The sequence below is a fragment of the Paralichthys olivaceus genome, chromosome 15, assembly GCF_024713975.1.
Source record: "Paralichthys olivaceus isolate ysfri-2021 chromosome 15, ASM2471397v2, whole genome shotgun sequence".
Lineage (NCBI taxonomy): Eukaryota > Metazoa > Chordata > Actinopteri > Pleuronectiformes > Paralichthyidae > Paralichthys > Paralichthys olivaceus.
This window is the reverse complement of record NC_091107.1, coordinates 13,624,983-13,641,922: the sequence shown is the minus strand read 5'-3', so window position 1 is coordinate 13,641,922 and position 16,940 is coordinate 13,624,983. Positions and strand designations below refer to the sequence as shown.

Genomic DNA, 16,940 nt, shown 5'->3' with positions numbered 1-16,940 from the left:
TATAAATGAAGGACTTTTACTTGTAAACAAGCCAAAGGCAATGTAGTAATATCACCCCCCAACCCCACTATTAGGTAAGAACATTATCAGTGAGCAAATATATCCTTCAGTCCCGCTTTCAGCTTTTCTGGCCATTTATTTCAGACTAAATAACTTTTAAAAGAAGTTAATCTCCCAGATGAATGTCTGGAAAGCAGATAAGAGTGAATGTATATCCAGTGCAATGTGATAAACAGTTAGATTTACAGCACAGTGGGTAGTTGTGTGGGGATTTTCAGTTTATCTTAATATCTAACTTTTTGATAACTCCTCAAAAAGTTCCTTTATGAGGCACCACCTCCCCCCCACACCTCTGTGCAGGGGGCTGTGAACCAGGGGTCAGGGCTCTTAGTTAATCTCAGCGGCCTACATATGAACCCCCTCATAAATAAACAGCATTGTTCCAGCCTCCATCGGGGCCCGTCCACTCACCGACCCTGAAGCCCTGTCCGATGAGCGTGTCGGAGGCCTGGCCGTTCTCGGCGATCAGCGTGGTGTTGTTGCCCTGCTCGCAGGTATCCTGACACTGGCCCTTCAGGCAGATCCGCTTGCAGATGAGGGGAGCGATGACCACCTTGAAGCGCTCCCGTGTGGAGGAGCGCTCCGTGCACCACGCCAGCCTCTGCACGCTCAGCCAGATGACGAGCAGATGGGGGATCAGAGAGGGCATCCTGGCATCCTTCACTGCCCTCCACACAGACCCAGGGACATCCACGGTTCCAGCTCCACAGCGCCTGCTTTACTTGTATATAAACCCGAGGCAGATTTTTGACGTCTCATACGGCGGAGGAGGAAAAAAAGAGCGCCTCCTCCCTCCTGTTTTCTCTCCTTAAAAGCCTCGCGTACCCGAATGATCCGTGCGTAAAAGCGACGCGCTTGGCATCTTCGGGGAGTTTTCTCTTTGCCCTCCCTGCTTGTTGTTTGAAAAGTTTTGTGGTTCTTCCTTCTTTCTTTCTCTTGCCTTGTTCCTCTGGAGAGAGTTGCGGACAGAGTGCGTATGTGGGTTCGAGAGAGAGGGAAGGGAGGAGAAGGGAGGAGAAGGAGAAGGGAGTGAGCCAACCCACTCTGGAGAAAGCTGGCAGCAGGCCAGCCAGGCGGTGCAGGAGCGAAGCTTCAAGTGGTTTCCTTGTTGGTTATTTCTCGCAGCATCCCCCTCCCCAAATCTGCTGCCCTCACACTCTCTCACACACACAGCTGTGTGTGTCACTCTGAAAATAAAATATATATATAACATATTAGGCAGTGCTGTACACACCTTTGTGTCTGATGAGAGATTGGGAGGAGGGGAAATATTAACTATTCTCAACCTCCAGACATCATGTCCATAAACATATTGTTAGACATCTGTGATATTATAGGAACCATCAGGGTCAGTCTGAGGCCACTATCAGCAGGAACTCAGGTTGTGAGGATGTGACAAGATGGACGTCATAGGTTTTTGTGTCTCATGATAGTTGAATATAGTCTAAGTCTGACAACTTCAGCCACAGACTCATTCATTCAGGAGGTTGTTCCTGCCGACTGCCATCAGACTTTTCAACTCATCATATTTCTCAGCAGCCTGATAATTATACATTACACTGTGCACCCTGGACATAAGACCAGCAATATTGCCTAGTATTTTTCTTATTTAACTGCCTCAGGGATTAAATCTGTGTTGTGTATTTTTTATTTGTATACAGTATTTGGTATTTTTTTGCATCTTTTGCAGTTTGTGGTCCGCCCATCATCTATCTATCTATCTTTCTATCTGTCTATCCATCCATCCATCAATAACACATCAGACATTTATCTGTCATATATTTCACACTAACGTCCACCATCACAAAAAGTTTAAACTCCACAGTTGTACACTTATTTTGGAGAGAAGTTGTAATCACAACATAAATTGAATAGCTTGAACAGTACAAATAAAAAAACTCAGAAAGAAATATGGTAAAAGATAATTAAAAAAATATAAATTGAAAGACAACTACAAGAACTTACAAACTGTTACAAATACAGCACATGACTGAATTACTTTCTCACAACATGGATATGGTTTTACCCGTCTGTCTGGTTGTTTGTTGGTTTGTTGTTTGTGAGCAAGATTTGAGATCTTGATTTAAAAAACAGGCACATTTAGAGAACTGCTATCTATGAGTGTGTGTAATTTGATGCAGCTTGATTGAATTTACTGGGACTGTTGGGCCTTGGCGGAGGTCTGTGCTCTATTGAGTGCCACTGTAGTTGTGCCAGCAGTTTTGGCTGTTGTACTTTTTCCAAAAACTGCAACAAGACACAGTTTTGTACCTTTGCACATGCAACCAAAAAACCATCAAACCCTGCTTCTGTCCAGTCTGAAGGAAACACGCTGCAGCTCAGCTAGTCCAGAGAGAAGAAGGCCTCTGCCGCAAAACCTCATTTCATTCCTGTGACACACTGACCTCAGACTCTCTGGGAAAAAGTGAACGATAATAAAAAACACAAAGTTGCAGGAGTGTCGGGATCTCGTGAGCCTGCCAGTGTTTGGGGTCACATGGGCGAGCGGGGTGAAAGTGAGAAAGAGACAAAGAGAGTTGAGTCACTTCCTCTCAAAAACCTGAGAGTGTTTACTTTCAGTCGCTGAGGAAATAACTGCATGGGCCTACGGAGAGTTCACAGGCCGCTCTCACATTTCTCTCGGCCTCTGCTGCTGCGCACCATCATTGCGTCAGCGGCTGCCAAGACACACACACAATGCAAATACATGGCAGGTCACTCATAAAACATCCCTGAGTATTTTTAATACAACATAATTACTTCCTGTCTGAAAACTGAAACCTTAACATTAGACGTTGGAGCAGACAATGACGGCAAACAAAAATAAACAGGCTATTGAACGATAGAGATAAAAACAGCTGTGAACAGAGAGAAGGAACTCTGAGTGGAAGTATTTGGAGCCTTTAAAGTAAAAGTATCAGTACACTACTATTTTTTACTAATAAACACTGACATTCAGAATTTTACATGATAAAAAGTGAAAAAAGCAAAAGAAAAAAATGAAAGTAAAGATGTCAGTGCAGAAGATGTCATATGTTACTGCAACTACTGCTGCCACTAACACTATTACTACTGATAGTGCAACTTCTACTACCACCAATACAACTACTACTACTACTACTAGTAATGATAATAATAACGAATTCTATAGCACTTATCTAAAGTTACAAAATGCTTTATAAAATATATAGGAATAAAGCGACATAATATCAAAAACAAGCAACATATGTGAAAACTATTCAAAATCTTACATTAAAAGACTTCTAAATATGTTTTAATCAATTTTGATTCAAAAACAGGTAAAGTGCTAAAAAGTCCAAACTCCTCAGGCACGAATCCCAGAGCCTTGGGCTTGGTCCCCCTTGGTTACCAGGTTTCAGTAAGGAACCCCTTGATTGGAAGATCTTAGGTTACAGCCTGGAGTTAGTAGCTCTGTAATATAACTGGAGGCCAGGCCGTGCTGAGCTTTAAAAGTTATAAAAAGAATCTTAAAATCATTCCTAAATTTAACTGGCAGCCGAGAAGAGGTAAGAATAGGAGAGATCAAGGCCCATACCCTTGGTGTAGGTTAAAATACAAGCGGAAGAAATCCTGCGCCATCTGAAGCCGAGACACTGAGGACTGAAAGGTACAAGTCAATAATAAGTGTGTGAATAAAAACCTTTGGCTTCTGCAGTTTAAGTTAAGTAGTTCAGTATTGAGCTGGGATTAAGATATACTTATTCCTCCCTATCAAACATCACTTAAGAAGCTTTTTCTTTTTTTATCAAATTATCTTTTCTCTTGTCAACTTGTTCTTTTCACGAGTCACTGGCTCTGGCCTGTGTGAACTTCCGCTGCTGGGTTCAGGGGAAATGTGTTTCAATGCCCTCCGCATCGCTTGTTTCAACTTGATGTCTTAACTTGCATTTGTGGTCTGTATTGTCGAAACAAGTTTGTATGTCTTGATGTGAGTCTCTGGTTACCTCAGCTCGGCTCCAGAGCAGGGAGTCAAGTCTCTGTTTGTGGGCTTGTTATATTTAGGTCCACAAAGTCGAGGCCGAACATCCACTGGGCCTCAGTGTACGTGGTTTATCACATTATAGTCACGTGTTATATTTCTACAGCAACAAAAACTTTGAGGATATACCTCCGCTACGGCCTAACAGGTCCATTCAATTCAATCAAGCTACATCAAATAACACACACACGTAAATATTAGTTCCCAAAATGTGCCTGATTTATTTCATCAAGATCCATGAATTATTTTCTAGGAAAATGCTGAAAAACATCTTACAATGTTAAAGAAAAGTGAAAAACAAATCCTGGATCTGCCTTCTGATCCAGATACGCACCACAAGTTTATAGGGTTCTTCCCTGACCTACACCACATCCTTCCACTGACTCATGGAAATCCGTCAGGTAGTTCTGTGTAATCTTACAAACACACAAACCAACCAACAGAGGAATGGACCTGGGTGAAAACACAACCTCCTTGGTGGAATTAATAACAACCACGTCTCAAATCTTAAAGTAACGTAGACACATTCGTAGTCATATGGTGATAACATGTTATATTGTTTGGTCAGTTATAGTCATCGTTAAAAGCAAGCTACTTCCACCAAACAACACTGTCTTCATACATGGGGGTCACATGCACACGATGAATCTGAGGGGTCGCGAGATGTTGAACAAAAGCACAGAACTATGGACTTGTATGCAAAAACACATTTAAAAATGTGTTTGGAAGTTTGTATCATGGATGGAATGCCACCGTACGCTGACGTGTTTTTCAGTCTGTTAAGCTTCAGTAATCACACCAAAAGCTGCCTCAAATAGCAGTTTGTGTATATGCAAACAGCTGCCATTACTCAGCACTGAGAAAGCTCTAAGGTGTTATTTAGGATCTGTCTTTGGGCGTGTCCGCACCACGCACACGCAGGCTGTTTGGCAACGTTTCAGATGCCGTGGAAACTCTCCTCCAGGGTTAATGTGGTTTTCTTCCCACGATGCAATGAAATGCACCGACTGAAAGTTAAGTAATGACGCTGGTATTAACAGACGGGGAGGATCTAAAGTTAGGATTAAAGTTGGACTGAAGTGCCACAATGTCGGATGAATTTACTGTGGTTTTACTTTACATTTCATCTCAGAAAGTTTGACAGTAAATGTAGTCGGGTAATGTGGCAACAGAGAGACGAGATAACAAACAAGGCCCTTTAATATAGTCACATTTACAGTAGATAACAGGATGGATGTGAATTGTGGGAATATATTTTGAACACATTGGCTAAAAAATTTAATTCATTTAACATTAAATGATCTGTTAAGGAAGAATGCCATTTCAATTTAAACCTACATGCACAGCCCCCATGTATGTAACACTAAAAACAATAATTATGATAAACTGGGACCGTGTTAATTCGCAAATCGTATTCTTGTGACATATATTTTACATTTTGAGTGCCTTGTAAAATGACTTACACTTGCAGATGTACATAGAGATCATTAGAGTAGTATACATGGCAAATGACACAAGAGACCTAGAGAATAGCTCGAAAGGCTGAGAGGATTCATCTGTTGTTCAACTTGATGCCTTCGTTGCATTGGATCAGAACATCAGGAGAAACATCAGAGAGATATTTAAAAAGATTTATATATTTACATTGCGTTAGAATACTGATGGGTTAAAAAGCACGTTACATTAAAGAAAAAAGGTCATTGTTGCACATCCACTTTTTCCACAAACGTCAACCCCTTACTAAACTGGATAAAATGCCTAAAACTATATTCTTATTTACAGAAACGCCCAGGAGGCATCATCACCAGCGGAGAAACAAATATGCACATGCAAGCACCAAAGTTTGTCCGCTAGTAACTGGCTTGCAACAATAATTATAAATACAGAGGTGAAGAGGTCTTCTAGACAGAGTAGCAGCTTGAATTTCTAAAAAGAAGGAATGCTAAGAAATGGTCCATGTTGTGAATTATGGTGTTGTCTCACTCTTTAAAATAACTCTGCATGTTTGGTTGACAAAGAAATAACACATATAATGCCTGGACTGATACAGCGTCTTCAAACTTGAGATATACTTGACACAGATCACTTCAGCATTAGGATTGTGTAACTGATGAGGGCTCTGCAGAGTGAAAAGCAGAGATGAGACGGGGCAGAGCAGGGCTGAAGAGGAAGAGCTATAAATGTAGTCAAATCTAACCACTTACATCAACTGGGAATTTAGTGTTTTTGTGGTATTTTTATCATTGTGGAGAATGAGGAGTGAGGTAGAGCTGGGAGACATCAGTATATTGTCCATTTATCATGATAGGAGCCAGTTACCATATGGCATTTTTTATTAATATTGCAATAGTTGAGATGTCTGTTTTTCTTGGTCTTAAAGGATGAAAGTGAAACATTTGCTTCTCTGGCTGAGTAAACTGGAAATTATTTGGAATGATCAACACATGATGATGTTGGTCAGTTTCTGTTTCATAAAGCACCACAGTATGGACCTACACAATTATCACATCAATGGATTAAACCATAACACTGTATGCTTTGGTTTAGTCCAGAAAATGCATGGTTTATCCTGCACATGAAGCATGAAGCTGCACTATGCATCTATTCCTGCCTACTGTATTAGAGCAGCTCTGTACTACCTAAAGCTTTAAAAACTCATGACTAAAATCCCAACAGTTTATCCTGACTAAAATCGAGGGACGATCTTAAGCAGCATCAGCAGAGACTCTGAAGATTAAGCGTTCTTATATTTTCAAAGTGAGAAAGCAGATCTCGTCCACTTCTGCCAATTAAAACCTGTATGCTACTTCTGCTGCTGCTGCTGCTGCCTGATGAAAGTCAGAGAAACAATGATGCTGCTGACGATGATGAAAACATGATGTCAGATATAAACAAAACTCAAAGTCTAAGGTTATATGTCTTCACTCTAACAGCATGGAACAGAGATGGTCTTATCCATTATATCAAACTGCCCAAACACCTTGTTCCACATTTTATAAGATTAGCAACCGACAGTTAATCCTCAAATTATCCACTACACACAGTCCGCAACTGAGCTGTCATCCTCCTCGGCTCCCCACTCTCCGAACCTCATCTGAGGGGACGGAGCAGCTGGATGGAGGTTGTTTATGTCATCTATGGCGTCCGGGTCTGTGTCATCACTGGCAGTAATTCCCATGTGGCCGCCTTCCTCCCGGTGCGTGCGGATGTGTTTCCGCAGCGCAGCGGGCTCCTTGAAGCTGCGGTTGCAGAAGGGGCAGCAGCACGGCCTCTCTCCAGTGTGGATGAGCTGGTGGTGCTTGAGATGCTGCAGACGGCTCAGACGCTTCCCACAGATAGCACACACGTAGGGTTTCTCTCCGGTGTGCGTGCGCCTGTGTTTTCGCAAACCGTCCAAGTGGCGGAAACAGTTCCCACACTCAGAGCAAGAGTATGGCTTCTCTCCCGTGTGTATGCGCAGGTGAGTTTTGAGAGCGCCTGACTCGCGGAAGCGGCGGCCACAGACTCCACACGGGTAAGGCTTCTCTCCTGTGTGGATGCGGATGTGCTTCTTCAGGCTGGAGATCAAGCGGAATGTCTTTCCACACTCCAGGCAGTGGTGAGGCCGATCTCCAGAGGGATCCACTACTGTGTCCGAGGCTGAAGGTCCTGCCGAGTCATCTGCTCTGCCAGGTGAAACACTGTCTCCTCTCCCAGGAGTCCTCACCAGAGTTTTCTGTCCATCCAGTCCGCCCTGTTGCAAGGCATTACTACATTCTCGCACAGGCCTCTGGTGCCGCAGCGGGTGAGTAAATGAGCGCTGAGAACCACCCTCCCCAACTTGAACGTAGCCGAGGTCGCCGATGTTGTGAGATGATCGTTCTCCATCCTCGTCATTACGCAAACCAGACTCCTTCCTGCTTGGCTGACCGGGGCCTGAAGCTGGACCCTGCTCCTCTTTAATCTCAAACCTGGATGCTCCACCTGGTCCCTGAGACTGGTCTACAGACATATCAAAACATACAGAGATGATTATGTAGAAGTATCACTTAACTAAAAAACTTTAATAATTACGTCAAATTACAGTAAGTATTTTTTCGGGCTTCTTTGCAGAGGAAATCCACAGTACAGCAGCACACATTGTGTATTTACCTGGCCTGCTGGAATCGGAGCACATATGAGATGCAGTGGATGTGAAGGAGTCCAGCGCGTGGTTGGTCACAGAGCCATCTGGTTGGATTGATAGCTGGCACATTTTGTAGTCATCTCTGGGCTCAAACCCGTGAAGCGATTCATCCACAGAGCCACCGAGACCGAGGTCGACACCTGCTCCGTTCACATTTCGGGGGTTCTGGTGGTCCCGGTCCAAACCTGAGGTCAGGGAAGCCATGGAAGACAGAGATGGGGCGAAAACGGACTGACTGATAGACTGGGGCCCCGCGTAAGAGATCTGCAGCTGATCTATGAGCTTCTGGGCGCTGCTCAGACACTCCTGCAGCGTCTTCAGCTCCCTCTCCGACACCTCCAGTCGCACCTTCAGTCTCTCGTTCTCCTGCTCCTTGTGCAGCAGCTCCTGTTGGGTCTCGTTGAGAACAAGCACCACCTCGCCCAGCAGGGTGTCCACTGCAGCGGACATGGCAGTCTGAATGGTCGGAGCCAGACGGGACTTTAGCGACGTCACAGTCATGTTGCCCTGCACAGCCCCGTACGCAGCCTTATCGGCTTTGCGATCATAGCAGGAGTCGGTCCTGTCGGGGATGTTGATTATACTTTGTTTGCGATTCCCAGTGTGGATGGAGCCGCTGTTTGATGGAGAGGAGTCCATGCTAGCAGCATAGCCCGTCCTCCTGGAAGTCATGTCTTTAACGCACTTTAGCTACCGTCTGCAGGAGATGCTAACGTTCACGGTGCTACTATAAACCAGCCCTGGCTTCTAAAACAGCGGGTCGGTTGTGTGTGGTCGCTGGTGGGTGTGACACCACTTGTATCTGCGTGTTCAGCGGTGGAAGAAGCGTCGCTGGTGGAAACAGCAGTGAACTCCTCTTCGCTGGGGCCTGACTCCGCTCGCTAACATTAGCCTGCTAGCTTTCAAATCGAACAATTCCCGCCGCTCAAAACAAGACGCAAAGACTGCGGCTGCACGGCAGAAGTGCGCAAGTAGTGTTTTCAACCGCGTCACTCAAGTCCGCACATTAACAGAGTCTGTGGCCGCGGGGCTCAGGGGAAGACTCACCCATTTCCAGCTGGAGTACGCAGGACTGTACCGTACTCACACTGAGGCCTGTCGCACAGCGATGACGTCGGGGAAGCCGCCTCGGAGGTGCAGCTCCTGCCCTGAGTGTTGACTCGAAGGAAGCCGCATCGCCTCTAGAGAATTACAAAAAAAGGCCTGTGCGGATTATCTATACATGACCATAATCGGAACCCTATCTGCATGTAATGATAATAATAATGATAATAATATAATAACAAAAGCACCAATAATACCAGAAATAATAAGAATTCAAAACAACTTTATTTCTAAGGCACAAAGACAGCAGGTCAAAAGAAAAAAGAAAACAACAGTGACATCATTGTAATGTACACTGGCAGTTAAAAATCAGTGCAGTGTACAATAGTAATAAAGTTATAGTGAAAAGGATAACAGCTGTGAAAACTGATTGTAGGAACGTAGAAAAATACTGAATGATTAAATTGATACAGACATAAATTATGTACAGTTAAGGTGAATGAAGAATATATGTACAGGATCAGTAGCAGCAGATGAATAAATACTGTAGTGTATGAATAAATATATATACAGCAGATGTGTAATAGATAATATAAATAAATATAGTGAAAGGTAAGTCAGAAGAAGAAGAATACTAATAGTAATAATAGTAATTTGTGGATCACTTTTGTGGTACACAACAGAAAAAAAAGAATAAATACAGAAAGAAAAACATTTTTTAATAAATGTTCAGAGTTTTTGAAGCTCATCCAAGCATGTTTTTTTCTTTTCTACTTTCTGCATACTAAGCCGTGAATCAATCAAGTCGATTATTATAGATTTTTTGCATTGATCTTATTAATTTCTCATGAAATTTTCATCTTATTCACACACAGTTCTACTTTCTATCTAAAGTGTAATACATTGTGGGGAAACATCATTAGTGATCATAAGGATTCAGTTCATTTATAATCACACTAAGAACAGGAAAGAATGAAATATTTTTTACACATAGATTAAATAATCCCAAAATAAAGACCAAAGCTTGGACACTGTGGTCCTCCATAGACCAGTTCCTTCCGGAAACCTTTAATGATACATATGATTATTAATCATTTCTCTGTATAAGACATGTTTTTTGGGCATTTTGGTGTTTGATGCACGTCTCTTTTCACATGTAAATAGCTAATTGTTGACATTTTGTGAGCTCCACAATCCAAGTCTGACAGATTTATTTATTCAAGAGCCAGGTTCCATGAGCAAATATTATACATCCTGTTCTTCAGCCTGTCAGTCATGATTTAGGGTGAAAAGTGAACCAAACTTCGCGGTAAGGCAGCAGCCATTTGAGGAGAAATGCTGAAGTTTGCTCTTTGCAGTTTAAAATTACACCACAGGCCTCTGAACCTAACGTACCGTACGTACCCTTGACCTGAAGGTGAGGGTGAGCTGAGACCCTGAAAGTGGAGAAAGACACTCAGACAGTGTTCTGGGTGCAGGATGCTGTGGCCTGTTTGCTTGTTGGAACCAAACACAGGGGCTCAGCTCATCATGAGAACAAATTAATAATATCACCCACACCCAGTTGCATAACTGAGGACTCAAAGGCCCTGCCAAGCTCTTTGCTTTTTCCACCCACCAGTGTCGGCTCTAGGAGGCACTGCAGGCTGCTTTAATAATGAATGATCAGCTCAGGTAATAAACCCTGAACATGGCCCAGACCTTTCTCTTCGGAAGAGCTCCTCACGAACATGAAAATACTGCAAAAAATTACTCAATTCCGTTAAAAGGCACCACATAGACTCACACAGACCACTTATGAGAAATGCTTGTTTTTAAACCAGGAATGGGCCTCTCAGATCCTCTGTTCCTCTCTTTTAGTTGTTCCACAAAGCAGAATCTAAAAGTGATGATGCTTTCAGCCATCATGCTCCAAGTTGCTGGAACAGGAGGCTCTGAGAGGAGCTGAAAATGTTGACATCTTTACACGAGAATTAAAAATCCACCTGGCTTTTAATGAATGCTTCAGAATTTCATAGTTTTGTTATTCATATTAATTTTTTATTATTATTATATACCCTTTTTCATGTTTGTTTTATTAAGATTCTAGTGTTGATTATATACATTTCATTATCTCTTTCTTTATTGTTGTTTTTTTTATTATGTATTGCATAAGCCTCTAAAATAAAAAATATGTTTTGTTCTTACAATTGGATTTGGATTTAATTAAAATTAATCACTGGAGTGAATCATATTGTCTTCTGAATAAAACAGGCTTTGTTATTTCGAAAAATGTTTGTTGCAGTGCCTCATTCCTGTGTTTAGGTTGGCTGGAAGTTCTAATGACGAATTTGTTTTTTTTCAAATAAACAATGGCTTGTCGATGCTGATCTGCCTCTGTCTCATTCAGGGGGTCCTGGAGAAAAAATCACATGCTAATGATTAAATCAAACATAAATTTGGATAAAATGTTTTTTTTCATAAATAAATTATGGCAGAATTATTCAGCCCACAGCTACTAAGTTGCCATGACAGTAGCTTATCTGCACATGTTGTAAATCAAACCCTCATGTTGTTTGTGCTGCAGATTCATGGATCCGTCACAGCAGGGCCTTGTAGTATTCATTTGCATTTCATTTATATAAAATTTTTTATTCCTTATGGAGTTGGGCTTTGATGGGGAAACCAGACTCATGCCAGCCAGATGTGGTGGTTGGGGAAAGAGTGACGTGGTCCACGGTGGAGAGGGGGAGTGTATAATGGGCTTATGTAAGCGTTAGTTGTCTAACAGTCACCATCTGCTTGACTATATGTCATTTTTTATGAAGTATTTGTGACTTCATCGCTGCTTCTTACTGGTTCAAGTCATCCGTTGCACCATCTTTGGTCCTGGTGTTAAATGTGTCACAATCTTTCCTGGAAACCTCCTTTTACCATAAACATGAAATAAGGCAAAATATGAATACATGTTTTTCAGCATTAGATTCAGATATTTAACACAACCTCTATTACCCAACATATACCCACACACATCCTAGATGTGAATATATGCATCTTCTTCACAGTTACACACCCACACTCCTTCCAATACGGAAGAAAGAGAGACAAAAAAGAAATAAACAACTGATAAATATGTCATACTGATATAACAAATTAAGATAATTTACATTCCTTCTTGTGGAAAAAAAAAGAATATCTGTGATGTTCTACCTGTTAGTTTCATAACTGTATCTTTGCCTGCTGTACACCAGGGATATGACTCATCTGCTAAAACTGCTTTGACTGAGGTAACTTTATCAGTTTGGTGAATTCTTCTGGCAATGGGAGCTACTTTTGGTCACTTTTCTGCCGCTTAAACTTGAAAGCGGGTTTGAAATGTGAGCGTGATGATGGATTTTAAAGCCATAACTCTCCCACAAACGACACATGTTGTTCAGTCCCTCTCTCATGGGAATGCTGTGTGGAGTTAACTTATTGCGATGTTACTTGTGTCTCAAATTAATCACCACCTCTTCTTATTACCTCTGACAAGAAGGTTGGATTTTTGTTCATTTGTAACTGAGCAGCACTACACCAAAAAAACTTTCCATGAGATTTCATGGAGGTGTGGGACATGACACAACGAAGAACTCATTAGATTTAGGTGCAGATCCAGATCAGATGTGATCCAGATCAGATGTGAATCCATCATATACTTGTTTTCATTCAATCATTTCAATCATGTATATTAAGACGACTGATATTTTAGAATGTGTGAAATTTGGGTGAGAACCAAGTGAAAACCTGGATCTAGAAAATTTAAATGTGGTGAAACTGTTGGGTCCTAGGAGGGGATAGTGCCATTCTAGTTTCACTTCTTACTTGAATTATTTTCATCCCCAGAACAAGTCCAGTCAGGTTCATATCCGGCCTTTAGAGAAGCAGCTGTACAACATGTTTCAGTTTAGCTGCAATGATTCAAGTCAAGTCATACATTATATTTAGGTGAGGGGTTAGGCGGCTGATAGGATGGGATAAACTGTCTGTAGCCACCTATTATGTCAGGGATAAGTAATTCCTGTGAATCAAAGCTGCGGAACAGAGATATTCCCTGTTTTATTCAGCTCCCCTCTCCCCTACAAGGAGAGGAACAGCTCATTAACAAGTCATACACAGTCTGAAAAGCATGTCCACTGTGGAGGAACAGTTCACAAAGGGTTCAGCTCACCAGAAATCAGACGGCGGTGAATTTACTAATAGCAGTGATACCACTAATAGCAAGCACACTCACCCAGTCCGTCACTCACATTACTGAACTATTTAGCAAGGAGGTAGGTGGAGCTGGTGCAGGAAGGAATAACAGAAAGGGGGGGGGGGGGCTGTGGGAGGACAGAAAGAAGGAGGTGATTGTTGGGGAGAAGGAAATATATAAAGGAGGAGAGAGCAAGAGTAGGGAGCAAGTGGAGGGAAGACGAGGAGAAGAAGCTGCTTCAGATTTTTCATTGAGATTACAAACGCAGATTTTGCAAGCAACAGGTAAGATCCTAACTTTTCATACTCGACTCACGCACATAGACTTTCTGCTGTGCCATAAAACTGAGTATTCAGTGGAGGCTCCTGCTCGGTTTTTCATGCAGTTAAACACACACACATGTTCTTCCCTTTGAATGGACTTCATTGTTATCTCTCTGTGTGAGAGAGCACATGTCAGGTACATTCATGTGGAATCTACTGTGGAAATCGCATATTTCTGTAACTTGATCCAGCTGACCGGGCAGCCTGTATGGGTGTGTAGTCATTTGGACCTGTTGTGCAACACAGACGGGAATGCTGAATTAGTGTGATGTATCTCCAAAGATCAACAAATGATTATTCCTAGCAGCCCTGTGAGGAGAAAAGACTATAAATCATTGACAAATATGTTTCGAGTAATGAGAAAAAGCAGAAATGCTGCTAATGAGGTTTTCATATTTTTCTCATTAGTTAACTCGAGAGCCTCCCTCATTTCAACAATTCAAAAGTGAGGGAGATTTTTTTAGATTACCAACTGAAACCAGGCTCGTATTGAGGCCAGCCGTTTCAGTCATCAAGTCGCTCCATCTGCAGTCGTATATTCTCTAAAGGTCTCAACACCAGGGAACAATTATTGTTTTAGTCAAGTCAACAAGACTCTAAATCTGAATGTACACATATCTGGAAACCCAAGGGCATTGTACTTTTCATTCCTAGTAAAAAAAATCTGATATTCCAACACACTGACTTTGACTTTTTACGATCTCCAGACAGCATGTTGGCTGCCAGCAGGGACCTCCCTTTTCCCCCGGTGATCGTCTGCCTGTTTTTCATCATTGGTTGCTCTCTCCTGCCAACGGCATCACAAGTCACAGGCACGAATCCCATGGGACCTCTGATGCCACATGGGTTTTTGACTGAGGCCTCCACAGCAGATTACGACCGACTTGAGGAAGAGGTGACCTCCACCGACTCCAGAAGAGTTCCTCCAGCCAGAGGGAATTCTCAACGATGCAACTACGACCCCTGTCTCGAGGGTCAGATCTCCTGTGCTGTGCTCGCAGACTCCACCGGCTGCTTGTGTCCAGGGTTAACTTTACATGACCAGGCTCCAGAAGCTCCCACCTTGAAATCGGTGTCCTGGAATGGGTCGGATGTTGTGATTCAGTGGTGTGCACCTTATTCCTATGTCACAAGTTATCTGGTGACAGTAGGGGACCAAGAGCGGCAGAACTTTGGGAAGGACAAAAGGAGTGGGGTGGTGGGCATTATAGAAAACATTGCAGAGGTCTGTGTGGTTGCAGAGAACAATAGCGGAACCAGTCAAGGCTCATGTATGATGTACCACCCCAGAGACAGCAGTCTGGCCCTGAAAGCAGGACTCATCGGAGGAGCTCTGGGCTTCCTGCTGCTCCTCTTGTTGGCCATCTTGCTCTGGAGGCAGAAGAGGCAAAGGAAGCAGGAGGCCAGCGTCTCTATGCGTGACACTGCTGAGATACAGTGAACAGAAAACAAAGCACGACCAGGCGCTCGGCGAGATAAGACTTTGTCCCGTGAGACTTTTCGGGGTCATTGTAGTTAATTAACTTTGACTCCATTATATCGTCTGTGGTTCGATGCACAGAGAGGTTCTCTGAGAGCGCAGCAGGAAGCGAGTCTCCTCATGTGTCTGCCTGCTCATGTTTTACTTCACAAAAAAACTACGGTAGCCTCTTCATCTGATCTAAATTTTCTGAAAAATATAAAACTGGTATTTTCTTTGCATTTCAAAATATGCTGCTCTAGCTCTGAAATATCAGGAACTTCTGAGCATGTCGTCCTTGTTTTATCTCTAAAACATCTGATTATTATGAGTGTAGAAAATGTCTTGTTTTTAGCTTTCTGTCCGTGCATTTTATCCTTTTCGATTCATTTTACATTAAGAATTAGCAGAATATTCTCACTCATAATCCACAGGAGATTTTCTACTTATCTTTGCACAGCTGACAGAAATGAACTAATCAAAATTAATATCATACATAAAAAATATATCATATTGTTTGGGTGGGGAAGTTACTCTGACACTCTCTGTGAGAGTTCCTCATTTTATGGGGGCAAGTGTTTTTCTGTGTGTTGTGATAATAATAATCATATATTTATTTTATAGCACTTGATATAACATGTGACAAAAGTTTAAGTTTGAGATCCTGATGGATTAATAAAAACTAGAGTCAGATGAAATTAGGGAATGTGGTACAATCATTTTTCAGAGCCTTGGAGCTCTTGTTTTACTAAACTAAAGGTTGGAGAAACAGTGGAGTTTAAAGCTACTGCACATGTTTGTTGAAAGGGCTCAAATGTGACCTTGGCTGTTGCCATGTGTGCTATACTGTATGTCAATGTTTTACAGCTGGTGAGTTTTTCCATCTGTCTTACAGTCAGAAGTTGTGTCAGCGCACTGGAGGAGCACTGGTGTTCAGTGCTGTTTTTCCAGCTGTCATACAATAGCCTTTCAGCGGATATGGATTTTGTGAGCCTGCTCGCATTCCATCTGAGAATTCCAGATATCCAGAACTAGGCTGGTGAGAAGCTTCTGGCTTTTAAAAAAATAAGTTTTGCCATCATGAGAAAGGGAAGAAAGTCCAATATTTAAATCCACCCAATTTATCTCATGTTCAAGTCTGCATGTCTCGAAACCATGTTTTAATTCCTGTTTGCTCCAGTTGCTGCCACAGAGTCGTTCCACTGCCCCTGGGGTTTATTCCTTTTCCAACTGCACAGCACAATTTACACCACTCCAAGCTGCATGGAAGTCATCTAACATGTGTCATTTGGAGATACAACAGACTCTGTGCTGCTGAAATGGCCTCCAGATTTGTGACACACATTCCGTCTGAGGACAGTCACTCTCACAGAGGGAGGAAGGTACTTAAAAATGGTTTGCATGCGACAGAATGCAAAAATGTTTGTGTGCAATATCAGGAGCAGCAATGTCAGTAATACAAAAATGCTGAATATGTTTAACCAAAACCACAGAGTGACAGAGCAGGGCTGTTCTGGAGATGACAGCAGAACAGAACAACTTGTGCTCATTAGAAGACAAATAGATGTAAAAGTGTTTCATTTCAAAATGATGTTATTTGCCTTTTTAAGTAAACTATTTTAAAGAAACGTTGAATGATTGTCAATGTAAAATCAAATCTTAACAATTTCACAAGGTTA

The 16,940-nt window shown here is 42.3% G+C and overlaps 3 protein-coding genes across 6 annotated transcripts in view; 1 reads left to right on the top strand and 2 right to left on the bottom strand.

Annotated features, from left to right (window-relative positions):
- The window catches only part of ltbp3 (latent transforming growth factor beta binding protein 3), a 35,427-nt gene extending 34,366 nt beyond the window's left edge, over nucleotides 1-1,061 (bottom strand). For all 4 annotated transcript variants that reach the window (XM_069509997.1, XM_069510000.1, XM_069509998.1 and 1 more), the window contains exon 1: nucleotides 472-1,061. In XM_069509997.1, coding sequence (XP_069366098.1) covers nucleotides 472-709 — 238 coding nt within the window. In that variant the 5' untranslated portion in view covers nucleotides 710-1,061. The remainder of the gene's footprint in view (nucleotides 1-471) is intronic.
- A 4,181-nt stretch (nucleotides 1,062-5,242) lies between these two features.
- LOC109628496 (uncharacterized) lies at nucleotides 5,243-9,332 on the bottom strand. The gene is made up of 2 exons (XM_020085609.2): nucleotides 8,192-9,332; nucleotides 5,243-8,041 (listed from the first exon to the last, which is right to left on the bottom strand). The coding sequence occupies exons 1-2, from the start codon at nucleotides 8,895-8,897 to the stop codon at nucleotides 7,095-7,097; spliced, it is 1,653 nt and encodes a 550-aa protein (XP_019941168.2). The 5' UTR covers nucleotides 8,898-9,332; the 3' UTR covers nucleotides 5,243-7,094.
- A 4,293-nt stretch (nucleotides 9,333-13,625) lies between these two features.
- On the top strand, nucleotides 13,626-16,889 carry LOC109628498 (leucine-rich repeat neuronal protein 4). The gene is made up of 2 exons (XM_020085611.2): nucleotides 13,626-13,763; nucleotides 14,510-16,889. Exon 2 carries the CDS (start codon nucleotides 14,515-14,517, stop codon nucleotides 15,241-15,243), a length of 729 nt encoding a protein of 242 aa, XP_019941170.2. The 5' UTR covers nucleotides 13,626-13,763; nucleotides 14,510-14,514; the 3' UTR covers nucleotides 15,244-16,889.
- Nucleotides 16,890-16,940: the final 51 nt, after the last annotated feature.